The sequence below is a fragment of the Tiliqua scincoides genome, chromosome 8 (assembly GCF_035046505.1).
Source record: "Tiliqua scincoides isolate rTilSci1 chromosome 8, rTilSci1.hap2, whole genome shotgun sequence".
Taxonomy (NCBI): Eukaryota; Metazoa; Chordata; class Lepidosauria; order Squamata; family Scincidae; genus Tiliqua; species Tiliqua scincoides.
This window is the reverse complement of record NC_089828.1, coordinates 14,366,896-14,381,364: the sequence shown is the minus strand read 5'-3', so window position 1 is coordinate 14,381,364 and position 14,469 is coordinate 14,366,896. Positions and strand designations below refer to the sequence as shown.

The window sequence follows — 14,469 nt, the reverse complement described above, 5'->3', positions numbered from 1 at the left end:
AGGGTAAAACATGCAATTTATTTGGCATTTACTGCCATCTAGTGGTCATTGCACCACCTCATATTTTTGTGCTGCAGTTTACTAGAACACGATGCAGAAACGAACCACCTACCACGCCGGCTCCAGTACTGGTCTGCCCACTGCCTAACCATGGCATAGATGAAGTCAAAGAGGAAGAAACAGGCTGCATCTGAGTCACTGCAAAAGATGCAGCGCTGGACTGAGTAAGCGTGGTGGTGGACCCCCGGAAGTCAACATCATCTGAACTGCAAGAGGGAAACCAGAGCATTGTAATACTACTTTCTAGGAATTATTTTAAACATCAGCTTTGCTAGAATGCAAAGTCACTTCATTTTCCTTTGTCCTTTTCTTAATAATCATTTAAAAAAAGAGAGAATGCTAAAAGGAACGATGAGGGAACATGGAGTGAAAAAAGGAAAAAAAAAAGTAGGGGATTAGAACAGAATGATACAAGGGGGAGAGAAAAAGGCTGCAAGCGTTGAACTATCAATTCGATAAATGGATTAAAAATCCCTGTAATCAAATAAAAAGATACTTATAGCCAAATTAATTGGGCAACACATATTTAAAATATGTATATATTTTGAATATAAGTACAGGAAGCTCATTATCTGCGGGGGTTCCATTCCCCAAACCCCGTGGATAACGAAAGCTACAGATTTTCAAATCTGCTGATTTGGGCACCCCCCAAACCCTCCAAACCCAACTGGAGCTGTGCTCTGGTTGGGTCCGGAAATAGATCTGTGGGTTGAGGAGGCTGACCCTCAAAATGCCTGTTTCAGGCACCTCCCCCCCCCAATTTTTTTTTTTAAATGACTGATTCTCAGGGAAACCTGAAGTGATGTTTTTATGCCTATATAAGGTATTCTGAAATTTGAGAAAGTTTCGATTGGAGGGTCCAGGTAGGCCCAAATCTGTGGGTTTAGAACCTGCAGATGATCAAATCCACCGGTCCTGAAACTGCGGATATTGAGGGTCCCCTGTACTTATTAAAAGAAAACAAAACTGTAGGTGAAAGACCCCATTTAAGAAGAGACACTTCACCTTCAATCTTATCCAGGAATCTGTTGTGAAATAAACATGGCCCCATCTAAGAAGAAAGCCAAATGCACTTTTTCATACTGCCTGAATAAATTACTGTATTGGAATCTGGAAGAACTGGCGAGGAGGTAGATGTGGTGTCAGCAGTGGCCCCTTTAAGGGTAAGGCCTGGGCATCCAGCAGAGTGTGCTGCACAGCTGCAGCCACTGGAAGGCAATAGGGCCCTCAGGGATATAAGGAGCACCTGAGGCAGGAAGGGTTGGTGGGTTTTGAAGGAGTGTAGGTTGGAGGTAAGAGAGGAGACTGACTGACTGACTGACTGACTGTGTTTATGGAATCTGACTGTGGACTGTGACTGGACTTTGGCCTTTGACTGGGATACCCTGACAGATTTGACTGACCTACCTGGAACCTGACCTTGGACTGTAACTTGGCTTATTGGCTCTGGACTCTGATTTGGCAACTTTGATTGATGGGACATTTACTTGGCATCTGTGGACTGGAATTGGACTCTGACTTTTGCTTACTGCACTGGTGAGTTGTACAAGGGGGACAGATCAGCCTTAAGCAGGCACGAGGCCCATTGGATTGGGATTTGGCAGAACAATTACTCAAGTAAAACTGATTATAACTATTTTATATTTAAGGTTTTCTGTATGCAGCTCTCCAGTTAGAGTTAAATACAGCTTCAAAGGAAGACTATCCAACCTTTTGGATTCTCGGTCAAACTCTTCTCCAATCCATATATATGACTGAGCAGCCAAAAGAGCTGAAACATCAAGTTCTTGAACGTCATGCGTTGAAGCAAGAACTATTTCATTGATGTTTGCCTGTACAAGAAAAATTGAAATACCACAGCTTACATTTATACCCTGCATAGCAAGTATAATGTTAGATTACACTGAGAAGCAATAACTTCCCATCAAAAGGATGGTTTTACCTTATTGACTGCAAACGCCATGATCATATCCGACTCCTTGTGTATAATTTTTGCTCTTCCTCCTGGGTATCCGAGTTCTGCCTCAACCTACAAAAACATTAGAACATAATATTTTATTAAATAGATTCAACAAAATGCTTTGCTATGGCAGAGAGACTGTAAAAGAAACAAAGGAGGCATGCAAGGTTGGTTTATAGCTATGGCATTCTTCTGGAAACTCATCTTTGGACCTCTTGGGCTCTCCTTAGTGTTTCAGAAGCCAAAAGACGTACATTTCCAAAACTCACACACAAACTGGGGAGGGAGTAGTGATCCGAGGTGCCCAGTAATACCCCACATTAGTACCCAGATTAGGAATCTGCCAGAGAGATTACTCAGATCGTGTTATCTTCGCTCCAGCAACCAAGAGAAAGAAAAGCAAGCTCTGCAGAAGTTTTGAAAGTGAGCCAAAGAATTTGGGAGACGGGGTACTACCTTGTCTTTGCCATCTTCTGCTACGCTCTTTTGTTTGACCTGCTTCCCACGATCTTCTACAGACTACACAACACCACACAGGCACAAACACAAGACACATGCACAAATATACAAAAAAAAAAAGAAATGATAACGTTCCCAACTAGTACTTAAAAGGCCATCCCGTTACATCAGCAAACAATGACAGATGTATAGCTTGTATAGCTAAAGGGCAAGGAGCTTAAACACATTTGCTCTGAATGCAATGCCATCTGGATAAACACAAACATGTATGGCACAGCAAATAAACTATGGAAAAATATATACATACGCGAGGTTTGGAGCCAAATCCTTAGCTCATAGTGCCAGCCTTATGCCAGAAATGGGTGTTGGAAATGTGCCATAAGGCATGCCCAAGACACTCAGCACTGGGTCAGTGCTGGCGTTAGCCGAGCACCAGTCCACGCTGATCCCCAGTGCCAGCCGCAAGCCAGTCACACTCCTCCTGAAGCAGGAGACGAGCTCCGGGCAGCGGAGAGGTTTGTGGGGGGGGGGGGAGGTGTTCCTGGGCAGGGAGAGGATGGGAGGAAGGTGGTGGGAGAGCATGGTAGGAGAAGGAAGCAGGAAATAACTCATACCCTCTGGAGGCGATGGGAACTCTGCTCCCCTCGCCTCCAAAGATACTTCTGAACCTGGTAGAGGCCATGTACGTCTACCCACATTCTCCGCCAGGCTCAGAATGATTAAAAATAGCAAAAAACAAAAACACTACTTCCGGTTTCTCTGTGAAAACCAGAGGCAACATTTTTAATGCCTAATAAGGAATAGGGAGCTTCTTCAGCTTCTTCAGGTTCATAAGGCATTAAAATGTCACTTCCAGTTTACATGGAGAAAACAGAAGTGGCGTTTTTCACTATTTTCAGTCAGTCCCAGCCTGGTAGAGGCTGAGCCTGGGAGGGGAGCACAGCTCCTCTTGCCTCCAGAGGGTTGGGGTGGGGCTTGGGGGACCCTCCCACATCTGCAGATAAGCCAATCTGTGGATATGGGGGCCCCCTGTATTGTACTGTTAGACACAAAGCTCCATGTATTAGTAGGCTCACCTGTTGACTTCAAGGTTTAGGTAAACTCTACATGAGCAACCAGTAGTGTCTGTGCAATTCAGAAGCCAGTGAATAATGATCTACCTACATAATCAGCCTGATGTTTTAGATATACATTTAAAAACACACACACGCATTAATGTCCTGCAAAGTTTAGCACTGAAAATGTGAGTGGATGAAATAATAATGTATGTAAAACCACAGTAAGCCATCAGGCTCATTTTCACTCATTGCTAGAATGAAACAGAGTCGAAAAACCAATCAGTATGAAAAGCATTCCACAAATAGCCACATCACAATGGAACAGAACTCTTATAATTGCAATCAATATTGCTTTGCCACTTCTTTTACGTACCTCACTTTGCTTTCTTTTCTTAGTGAATGTATATCGGACAAAGGTATCCTGCAGCAAGTCTTGTTTCACCAGAAAGTGCCACAGTCTCTTAGCAGGTAGTGCAGAAAAATCTTTTGACCTACAGGGTAAAAAACAAGGGGAGAGAGTAGAAATGATTAGCACAGAATTCTGTATCTTTTTAACAACATGAAATGAGTCCAAAAGAGAGAGAAAAAGTTCTACGATGTTTTAATTGGGACTGAATGGAGTACTGAAGGTAAGAGGACACTGCAATGTATTGCACCCTTCTAGTGAGTGCCACTCAATGCAGTTCACCCTGAGAATGAATGACTGGAAGTAACTATGGGCTGTTCAGGGTTACAGGTCAGAAAGTTCTAAAGTGCTGCAGAAATCAAGACATCCTGAAGAGTAATTACAAAGAGCCCTCATAAAAGAACAATGTATTAGAACTGATTTGCATTCCTTTAAAGCCTTCATAAAATTAAATGGGAGAAAAACAGCAAAAGAAACAAAAATCACCAACATACCACATAAAGTGCACAGAAAATAAATGACAAAAGCTGTTTTAGGTTTTATGCTTTGCTACCATTGCAGTGTTGTGAATTGCTGTTAACGGAGACAGACAGAGCATACTTTAAAAATCCCATTCTGATTTGAAATTGGCCATTTTGTTAAAAAAAGAAAATGCAAAAATGAAATATTGGGGAAAAAAACAAATATTGTATTAATTAAGAACTTATTGTGAAATTTTTGTGTTCACAGCAGCCTTGCAAGTCTAGATTATCATGACATCATGCACACTTTTTCACTTGCCAAAAGTCAGAATAGTCACTTTCTAGTAAAAACAAGACTCCCATACTTGAATGGTGTGTTTTCAGGGTCCACCATTGCTTTTATTCTGGCGGCGGCAGCTCCGGCTCCTGTTCCAACTTCAGGGAAATAGGTATTGATGTAATTTGGCGGTGGGCCTTCAAACTGATCCATCCTCTCTTGTAAGATCTGCTCCCAGTTTTCCAAATTTTTTATCACAGCGATGCCCAGTGGCGATGTGACTGGAAGATCTAAACAAAAATATAACATTTAGTAACTACTCCCTCAAAACCGTGTGCATGGACAGTAAGAAGCAAAAAGAAATCCCTGTAGCAAAACCAGTATTATGCACTTGGGCCTCTGAAGCAGAACTGGGATACTGAACGTTCACTGGATAAGGAATTAAGAAGTTTGCAGTTTCTGTGACGTAAGGGAAAGTGATTTGTTTAGCTCAATTAAAACCCCATGAAAGAGCAGGATGAGGTCCGGGAAGAGGGTCCTGAATATATAAGATTTCATGAGATGCAAGATGGCAGCACCCAATCCCGTGAAATTTTGTGAGATCCAAGATGGTAATACCTTGAGATTTGAACACCACATTTTTCACATCACAAGATTTCATGAGATCCAAGACGGCAGCACCCGAGGGAGCAAGTAGGAGGAACCACTGAGGACATCCCATGGTGCACCTGTGAGTGTGCCATGACTCACATTTTGGGAACCTCTGCTGTGGGGGAGAACAGCTGAGGAAGGTGGTTAAAAGGCTAATGAAAGTGACAAAGTAGGGAGTAGCTGGACAAGTAGGAGCTTGAGGAAACTGTGGCAGGAGTATCACTGAATTAAGTGGGATTTCTTTTCAAGTAAAAATTTTTAGGATGTCAAGGCTGATTCTTACAGTTGGCCCATTTATGCATGAAATTATATCAAGGGCAGTGCAACTCACCAGCTATTTCTAAACCAGCGATGGGGAAAAAGGTCTTTATATTGTTCAGAGCTAGCTTTACCATCGCCAAACGGATAAGACTCCAGCTGCAGGAAAATGAAAACCTCAATTTAGAATGTCATACAATGCATGAAACACACTACACTCTTGAAGGGTAAGAAGGGTGTACCAAAAGTAATAATAAAATGAACAAATGGAATTTGAAGGCAAAAAGCTAAATGATCACAGATTGCACTTGACGATCTGAGGGTTTATCTTTCACAGACAAGTTAATAAAATGTTCACAGTGTGTTTATTAAACATCAGGGAACAATATTCTTTTACATTTCAGTAATTAAAAGGCAAAAGAAACCCAGGTGGAAAATTAAGTTTCTTCTCTGAAGTGCATGTACCAGACCTAAAAACTTAATTCAAGTTATAAGTGAATGTTGATTGGCATCTCATGTGGAATTATAATCTTTCAGCTATCTCCTACACAGTTGGCCTGCTGTATCTGCAGATTTGGGATTTCATTATCTGTGGGTCCCTGAATCTGCAGGGATGAACCCACATGGTCCCTACAGCGGCAATTGGAGGACAGCTCCAATTGCCTCCAAAGCCCCCAAACCCGATGATTTGATCATTCATGGGGTTTCCTTATCCCATGGGGGGAGGTTTCCTTATCCCATGGGGGTGGGTGGGGTGCCCTAGAACAGAACTCCTGCAGATAACATGGGATGCTCTGTATTTATTTATTTAATGAATTTATACCCTGCCTTTCTCCTGGTAAGGTCACCCAAGGTAGCGTACAAGATTTAAAAACATAACAAAAGGCTAAAACGTTAAAAACAATTTAAACGAAAACACCCTGTGGATGGCATAAAATTAAACAATTAAGGGCACAATCCTAACCAACTCTCCAGCACTGACCTAAGGGTAATGCAGCTCCAAGGTAAGGGAAAAAAAATGTTCCCTTACCTTGAGGAGGCCTCCATGATGGCCCCCCAACTGCAGGATGCAGCACATGCCCCATTGGCAGAGTTATATCAGAGTTGGAAAATTGGTTAAGATTTGGGCCTAAAATTGCTTGGGGGGTTGCATAATTTATGTTTCTTGTAAACATTTATAGCTTGATCCTATGGATGGATACACAGCAATTCCATTGTGATCAGTGACCTGATTCTAAAAGAAAGTTTGCAAAGGGTTACTAGGCACACTGATTTAGGAATTCGCTTTCACTGAACTCAGTGAATCTTATGACAGGGTAAACAGCCACATGATCCGGCTGACTGAATGGAAGGGAGACTCTCTGTGAACCCTACATACGCAACTGTGATAGAAGAAAGGAAGGTTGACTGCTTTAAACTACATACTAAGATATAACCAAACAAGGTTTCACTGCATCTCATTTTCATCAGAAGAAATGCCAAAAAGTCTTGACATTTTGTATCCCTGCCATTTAGCCCTGTTGCTGTGGTCAGTTACCTGTACGAGCTGGCATCCCTGTGTTCCGATATCTGGATATCAGAAAAGAAAGCATCCTCATCCTCATCCTCACTATGAATGCTTTCGTCAGAATCGTATATCACGCCACTGTCTGATAAAGGAAAGAAAGGCTGCAAATATAAAGACAAAAATAGATGTCGAATATGGGTTTCTTTCACCAGGTTATCATATTATTTTTACAAGAGTTACTTACAGTGCAAGCTACTTGTATCTGCACAGAAGTCCAATTTATTTCAATGAGATTCTCTCCCAGGTAAGCGTGTATAGGAATGCAGCCCTAATTCCATGTGTTGTGCAACAACAGAGAACAACTTTTTGACATAAAAGTTTCTGAAAGGGGGACACAGAGCACTTCTAGGTTGCCATTATGAGCATCTCATCCATCTTTGCTACTGGCAATTCTGACATAAGGAAGTGCTTTTGCATCTGATCCACCACACTCTCATGGTTGCACTCAGGGGCAGCTGGTAGAGAAAGGGATGTTCATAATTGAAACAGGTAACTTCCCTGCTCCCCTTCCCTTGGGTGCAGGGCTTCTGCTCTTCTGTTCCTTGTCTGAGACAAAGTAGTGTTTGCGGTTTTATCTCTGCTAACAGAGATAACAGGAAAGCGCCCTACAGGTAGACCACAGCTGCGATACAAGGACATCTGCAAGAGGGATCTGAAGGCCTTAGGAGTGGACCTCAACAAGTGGGAAACCCTGGCCTCTGAGCGGCCCGCTTGGAGGCAGGCTGTGCAGCATGGCCTTTCCCAGTTTGAAGAGACACTTGGCCAACAGTCTGAGGCAAAGAGGCAAAGAAGGAAGGCCCATAGCCAGGGAGACAGACCAGGGACAGACTACACTTGCTCCCAGTGTGGAAGGGATTGTCACTCCTGAATTGGCCTTTTCAGCCACACTAGACGCTGTTCCAGAACCACCTTTCAGAGCGCGATACCATAGTCTTTCGAGACTGAAGGTTGCCAACGCTCTACTAACAAGTTCTGGTTTGCATTTGCACTGCAAAGGTTTGCCCTGGGCAACTACAACCTCTGCCACTGAAATGTCTTCAGGAGCCCCCCAATTCTGGCCATCAATCAGAAATCTTATCTATTAACAAGGTGCTATGCGTTCACACAGCAATTGCCTCCCTGAAATTATAGTTTGAACAGGAAAGGCATATCAGAAACACTGCCTCCTTTGTGCTTGTTTGCATTCATGTGTATGTGCACGCGAGACACTTTTATACTATACAAAATGGGCTACCTTTGCAACAAAATAGTCTAACATGCTGAGTTCTGGAGGAATGAACTTCTCTTTATAGGTTGGTCTTTCCGCAGGCACAGGTGGAGGAACAACACTGTCTTTCACTGGTCTTCCTGGAACGAGCATCCGCATATTGAATCGACGGCGATGCTTATCCATTTCTTCGGAAGCAACCGGAGGTGCTAAATACAGAAAGTTTAGGTAGTTACAGCTATAGCTGCAGACTGGCACTTTAAACGTTATTTAAATCATTTTGTGCCGATTTCAACTGTGACATAGTGCACAGCAAGAGACGTGGTTAGATTGAAAACAAGTGCTAAACTATTTGGTGCTAATCCTAGTCCACAATTTTAAAAAAAATAACTGTAATCTTCAGACAAATCCTATTCAAGTAGAAAAGCTACTTCATGTGCAATAATAATAAAAGCAGAAAACGATCAGAGGGGTGGTTCAAGAAGCTACATCAGATCAACTTATAGTTTTTGAGTGGTTTCTTAAGAAGGCAACCTCTTACAAATCCTTGAGTTAAGAATATTTCACTTCCGTGCTTCTTAAAATGTCAACAATATGCATAAATATGTTTTTGGCTAGGCAGTACAGAAGATTTCACTTACTTTATTTCAAACGTGCTCAGATTGAGAAGTACAGCTCTTCTCTCCCAGCCACGCAAGGCTGCGACTTAGTGAGTAAAAATATTCCACAAGCTTGTCTTGTCTAATATTGGTCAAATATTGTCAAATATCAGCCAAGCATGTTTAAAATGTCAAGATTAGTGGGAGGGGGGGGGAACACGAAAAATGCTTTCATCCTTAATAGATTAGACATTTATTCCAACAACAAAAAATTGTCGTCACTGTAAAAAATATGTATTTCTGTAAAGTCATCAAGAGTTGGGCACGACTCAATGGATAAAACACATTTATTTTGACAAAAATGTAGTCATGCCTGACAGCAATCTGAGGTTAGCTTAAGTGTTAACGTAAGTGAAGAGTTAAATGCAATGAAGAAAGCATCAAAACTAATGCTTGGAATTTCTAGTATTTTTTTTTTTTTAGAGTTTTGACCCTCGCAGGAGCTTGATCAAACCCACTGCACATCCTTGGAGCTAATCCTGGTCACTTGCAACCTCTATGACTGTAATGTTTGTTTTTGCTCTCCAAACCTGGTAGTCCTGTTTGGAGATGTCAGGAATTACAGCAGGTTATCAATATGAGGTTTACTATACTGCTGGTTACAAAGGTCATTTTTGGCTTAGTGGAATATTTGACAATATTTGATCACGGGAACACACTGAGGTATTACTTGATTGGAGTCAAACTAATCAACTTCTGGACCCTAAACACAAGCAGCTTCTCATCTGAGAACACATCTTTACAGACCTTCATTACTGTCCATTGTATCATCAGAAACTGGATCTGCTACTAGAGTTAAAGAAATTTATCTTCATTAGAAGGGAGGAAGACATTGCGGAAATTAATAAAATGTATGCCTTTTTTTCTTAAAAGAAAAATAAAAAAGTAGTTAATTGTTCTTAAAACTTAGAACCAAAGTTTTGTAAGTCTACCTAGACTACCTAAAGCAGTAAACAAAACACACCACACCACACCCACTCTTATTTCATTTTTACTATAGCAAGGCTTAATTTAAAGTTGTCAACAGGTTCTTGGAAACCGAAACTTTAAGTAAAACGACTTATAATGAAACCAATTTTACTGTCAGTTAATTGATATACGTAAAAAAGAGCTGCATTCCTAAGGCATGTTTCTGGCCACAAAAACACCATCAAATTTCTAAATGAAGAACCAAAACAATTCTAATATTAAACATTGAAATAACTGAGCTTTCCAGGCAAGAAAAAGCCCACACAGACATGGGGAAACCGTGCAAACTCCACACAGACAGTTGGCCCTGACCAGAAATCAATTTTTTTTTCTCAACAAGTTTATAACGAAATGACTTTGAACAACTTTAAGTGAGCACTTGCTATGTTTACTCTTTTGATGGATAATTTCAAAAATTTCACCCACTTCTGATAAAATTTCTACTTCCCTAAAAAGAGTTTAAAAATTGGAAGGGCAAGCTTGCTCCCCCCATCCCTTATCACCATTAAGCATGGTGCCTTGATAGTAACTAGGATTAGTTTTAAACAGTTTGCAAACCAGTTTCAAATTCTTGTTAAAGGTTAAGCCTGATGTTAGCATAGGTTACACCAGGGGTGTCCAAAGCTTTTGGCAGGAGGGCCACATCATCTCTCTGACACTGTGTCGGGGGCTGGGGAAAAAAACTTATATGGATGAATGAAGGTCTTGCAATAGCTCAAGGCCTATAAAAGGCCTTACACAAAGCAAGGCTCTCCTTTCCTTTGCTGCCGCTACTGCATCACAGACATGAAACAGCAAGCAGTGGAGGAAGCCCTTATCCCAAAGCTCACATGAGAGGTCAAACAGTCGCCCTCATGCTGAGAGCAGTTGCGTCGGTCCAGTGCGGGCTCCAACAAATCTCCAGAGGCTCATTGGAGATTGGGGGTTCCCTGAGGGCTGCATTGAGAGGCCTCGAGGGCCGCATGTGGCCCCAGGGCTGGGGTTTGGGTACCCCTGGGCTATACCACAGTTAACATTCAACAGGGTATTAAGGAGACGGCAAGGAGAAGGGAAGGGGGAGAGCATGCAATTCTGTAACCTCATCATGTCCTGTGCCCCAAGGTCAGGGGGGCATCTCAAGGGGAATCGCTGGGACATGGCAAGCTCCTTTCTCTGGTCAGATGGGAACAGACTCAGAGATGCTTTTGGGTGGTTTATTCCCACTTTAACACTTGTAAGCTGTCCCAAGTTTCTGTCACTGAGCTGGGGTCATGGATTCTAACACAAGTTTCTTTTCTCTTTCAGGTCAAGACTGATAAAGTCTTTGGAATGCTGCGGTGGATGGCTATGGTGCCCTCTGGCCTCGTCCAGTCCAGGTAGGTTTCTGCAGGTGCCCAGATTTTGATGGGGTTGGTAAGGGAGAGCACATGCCTGCCTTGTTCCTCTGGGAAAGAGTGGGGGGATGTTGCAAGTTGCACCTCTGTCTGCCCCCAGAGGTAGAGGCACTTGGCTGTATCCCACTTTGACAGCCCTTGACAGACTGAGTGCTTGCCGGGGATCAGCCTCCTGAACTGAGTAGAAAGGAGGTCTTCCCCATTGACTCCCTTCTCCAGGTTGCCCAGGTCCTAAATGGCCAGCCAGTGGCAGGTCTGGAGGCAGAGGCAGCTCCTTCGTTCTTGAGGCTCCTTCTACTGTGGCCACACGGCTCCATTTGAAGTCAGCAGCCACAGCGCCTGTCCCCATCTTTTCCGGACTGCTGCCATAATCTCCCAGCAGGGAGAGTTCTTGTGAGAGCTTGGGCAGCCCGATGACTCAGCCAGCCACAGCCGCCCTGGATTGGCCACTCACCGTAGCCAGACACCTTCACAGACCTCTTCCTACTTCCTTAATTATGGCCAAAAGATCACCAACATTGTCTTCACTGGGACTATTTAATCCAATCAGACTTGGCCAGATCGTGCAAACAAGTAGGAACCCAGACATACCACATGATGTCCGGTCATCAATAATAATGTCATTTAAAGTATGACCATTTTGTTTTTAAATGGAGAGAATAGTTTAAAAAACTGCAACTGAACTGAACTGCAACTTCATCTCCATTTGAAGACTTTTTTCCACTATGACTAAGCAGCATTAAAATCTCCAACTACAAAAAAAAAAAAGACAATGGAAGGGGGGAAAAGGAGAAGAGTATCATCCAAAAATGATAAATAAAAGCAAAGATCCATGCCAAATTTTGACTTTTAAGCATACTTCAAACAGAAAAAAACACTGCAATCAGCACACAAGTTTCTCACCATCCCTCTGGCATAGATGTTCTGTGTCACAAACAGCAGAAACCTCACTGCTATTTGATAAAGTAATTTGGTGTGATGACTGGGGATTATTTGCGGGAGCTACATTTTCTGTGCTGGAGGTTAAGCACTGTGGTTTATCTGAATTGAACAGGTTAAGAGACTGATTACTTGATGGTAACCTAAACAATCACAGTTCAGAATCAGAGGCAGTAAATAAATTAGAGTTGCATATGCCTGAATTTTGAGACAGCACATAATGCAGATATGATAGCATAAAACACTTAAAAAAAAAAAAAACAAAATCTCCTACACTCAGGAAAAAAGTTATATAAGCTAAGCAAAGTCACTAAAGTTTGCCTGGTACTCTGGTTTGTCAAAGGAAATGCCCTAATGCAAGTTTGATTCCCTAAATTAAATTCTTAAACTGACCCTTTGAAATGTAACCAGACATTGTCCACATATATTTGAATCATTCTCCACAGACATAAGAACAAGCAGCGTTGAAAAAGTTGACATTCTCAGGATGTAAACCCCAGATCCAACACGAAATTAAGAGCATGCACTGCACTCTTACGGAATTTGGAAACCCTACATATTAGTTTTTAAGATTTTGTTCAGGTAATTCTTAACTGGCACGCTCTCTCTCTCTCTATAATATAATATTACATAAAAGACTCTGAAGAATATGGAGAAGGAATGGCAGCTTGCCAAAATACTTTGTTTTGTAATGGAGCCACCTTCCCAAAACATCAAAAAATTTGATGGCACTGCTATAATCTACCTGATAACCACGGTTTATGTGTCACTTGAAACAATGACTTCCTCCCCTGTGAGAATGTTGGGATAACTTCAAAAGTGGGAGTCAACATTCTTTGTTTACACTTCTGTTAAGACTCATGTAGCTTTGAATAAGGAGAGGTGATTTTGCTAATTCACATGATCGTAGAATATGCTGAAGTTCTTGAGTCCTTCTACACAAAGGAAAAAATTCCTTCAAAGTTTGTAACTCCGTTATTGAGGGTTAAAACACATTTCCAGGTCTGGGGCTTTTTTCCATCATCTATAGTCTCTTATGAAATATATTACCTGGAATATTTTCCGACTGTCTTCTTGGTTTTATCACAAGTTTTACTCCTCCTCCAAAGACAGCAGCCCACATTCTGTTGTTCAAGGGATGAGCAGCTAGTCGGAACAATTCATTACAGGAATTTGTCGCAAGAGCATGGATAAGCAGACTGAGGTAAACTGCTACAACAGCTTCACAGAGCAAGACATTGAGCTTTGGCTGGTCCTCATCCTGGGCTGTATTTAAGAGATTTATAAGGGAGCTCACACCTGCAAAAACCAGAAGCGAAGAAGTGTTGATGAACAGCATTCATATATATTATACAATTTTACAAACGCGAGCCAAACATACATAACTGACAGCCCAATCCAGTGCAACCCCCCATGCAGTTGCCGAGGGTCCGAGCAGCCTGTACTGTATCCTACTTGGGAAGTTTGTATGCAGATGGGCTCCTCAAGGTAAGGGGACATTTGTTCCCTTGCCCAGGGGGTAAGTATCGGCTGCCTCAATGGGGCGACGCGGTCTTGAACCTGCTAAATTACTGGTGCAAGTCCACGTTGCCCTGTGAGGGCAGACAGGCCCAGGAAAGGGGATAGGAAACAGTGTGTATGGCTGCTGCCAATCCTGCCCCCCTCCCAGGCACGATTCACCCACTCTCTGTTGCCACCCTCCCACGGCCCTGTGGTTGGCAATGCAGACATCACAGTAAACCAAAGTCAGTCTATGTAATTACAGAGGAACTTGTATGACTACATTGTGATTTTTCTTAAAGGAAATGCTACTTTACTTACCAGGCCACTGAGCAGGCAATGAATTTGGTGTAGCATGTTCCTCAATGCTTTCTGTCCTCAGTCTGCGACGGTCACTCAATAGTAGTCCTTGATAAACCATCCCTGTAAATTGGTTGGTTTCGGTTTGACTCCTAAAAAATCCAGGTTTTAATTTTTCTTAATGTGAGATTACAGAATATCATATCACAGAAAATGCTACCTATTATTTTTAGTTTTAACTATATGTTTTTGGGTATAAAGTAATATCCTAATTGATAACGCAGGCCAACACATATTTTGCTTCCTTAAACATTACACCAATTCCTGGGTATATTTGGGGTGCCGATTCCAAAAATGGCATCCAT

General features: G+C 42.2%; 1 protein-coding gene across 3 annotated transcripts in view; it reads right to left on the bottom strand.

Moving 5' to 3' along the window:
- The window catches only part of DMXL2 (Dmx like 2), a 94,953-nt gene that overhangs the window by 14,948 nt on the left and 65,536 nt on the right, over positions 1–14,469 (bottom strand). The window contains exons 27-39 of one of the 3 annotated variants that reach the window (XM_066634827.1): positions 14,126–14,256; positions 13,355–13,603; positions 12,269–12,406; positions 9,771–9,812; positions 8,392–8,573; positions 7,128–7,258; positions 5,664–5,749; positions 4,770–4,971; positions 3,911–4,028; positions 2,477–2,539; positions 2,003–2,089; positions 1,771–1,892; positions 113–266 (exon numbers count right to left, since the gene is read on the bottom strand). In XM_066634827.1, coding sequence (XP_066490924.1) covers positions 113–266; positions 1,771–1,892; positions 2,003–2,089; positions 2,477–2,539; positions 3,911–4,028; positions 4,770–4,971; positions 5,664–5,749; positions 7,128–7,258; positions 8,392–8,573; positions 9,771–9,812; positions 12,269–12,406; positions 13,355–13,603; positions 14,126–14,256 — 1,705 coding nt within the window. The remainder of the gene's footprint in view (positions 1–112; positions 267–1,770; positions 1,893–2,002; positions 2,090–2,476; positions 2,540–3,910; positions 4,029–4,769; positions 4,972–5,663; positions 5,750–7,127; positions 7,259–8,391; positions 8,574–9,770; positions 9,813–12,268; positions 12,407–13,354; positions 13,604–14,125; positions 14,257–14,469) is intronic. The other 2 variants (XM_066634825.1, XM_066634826.1) reach the window with 2 other exon arrangements.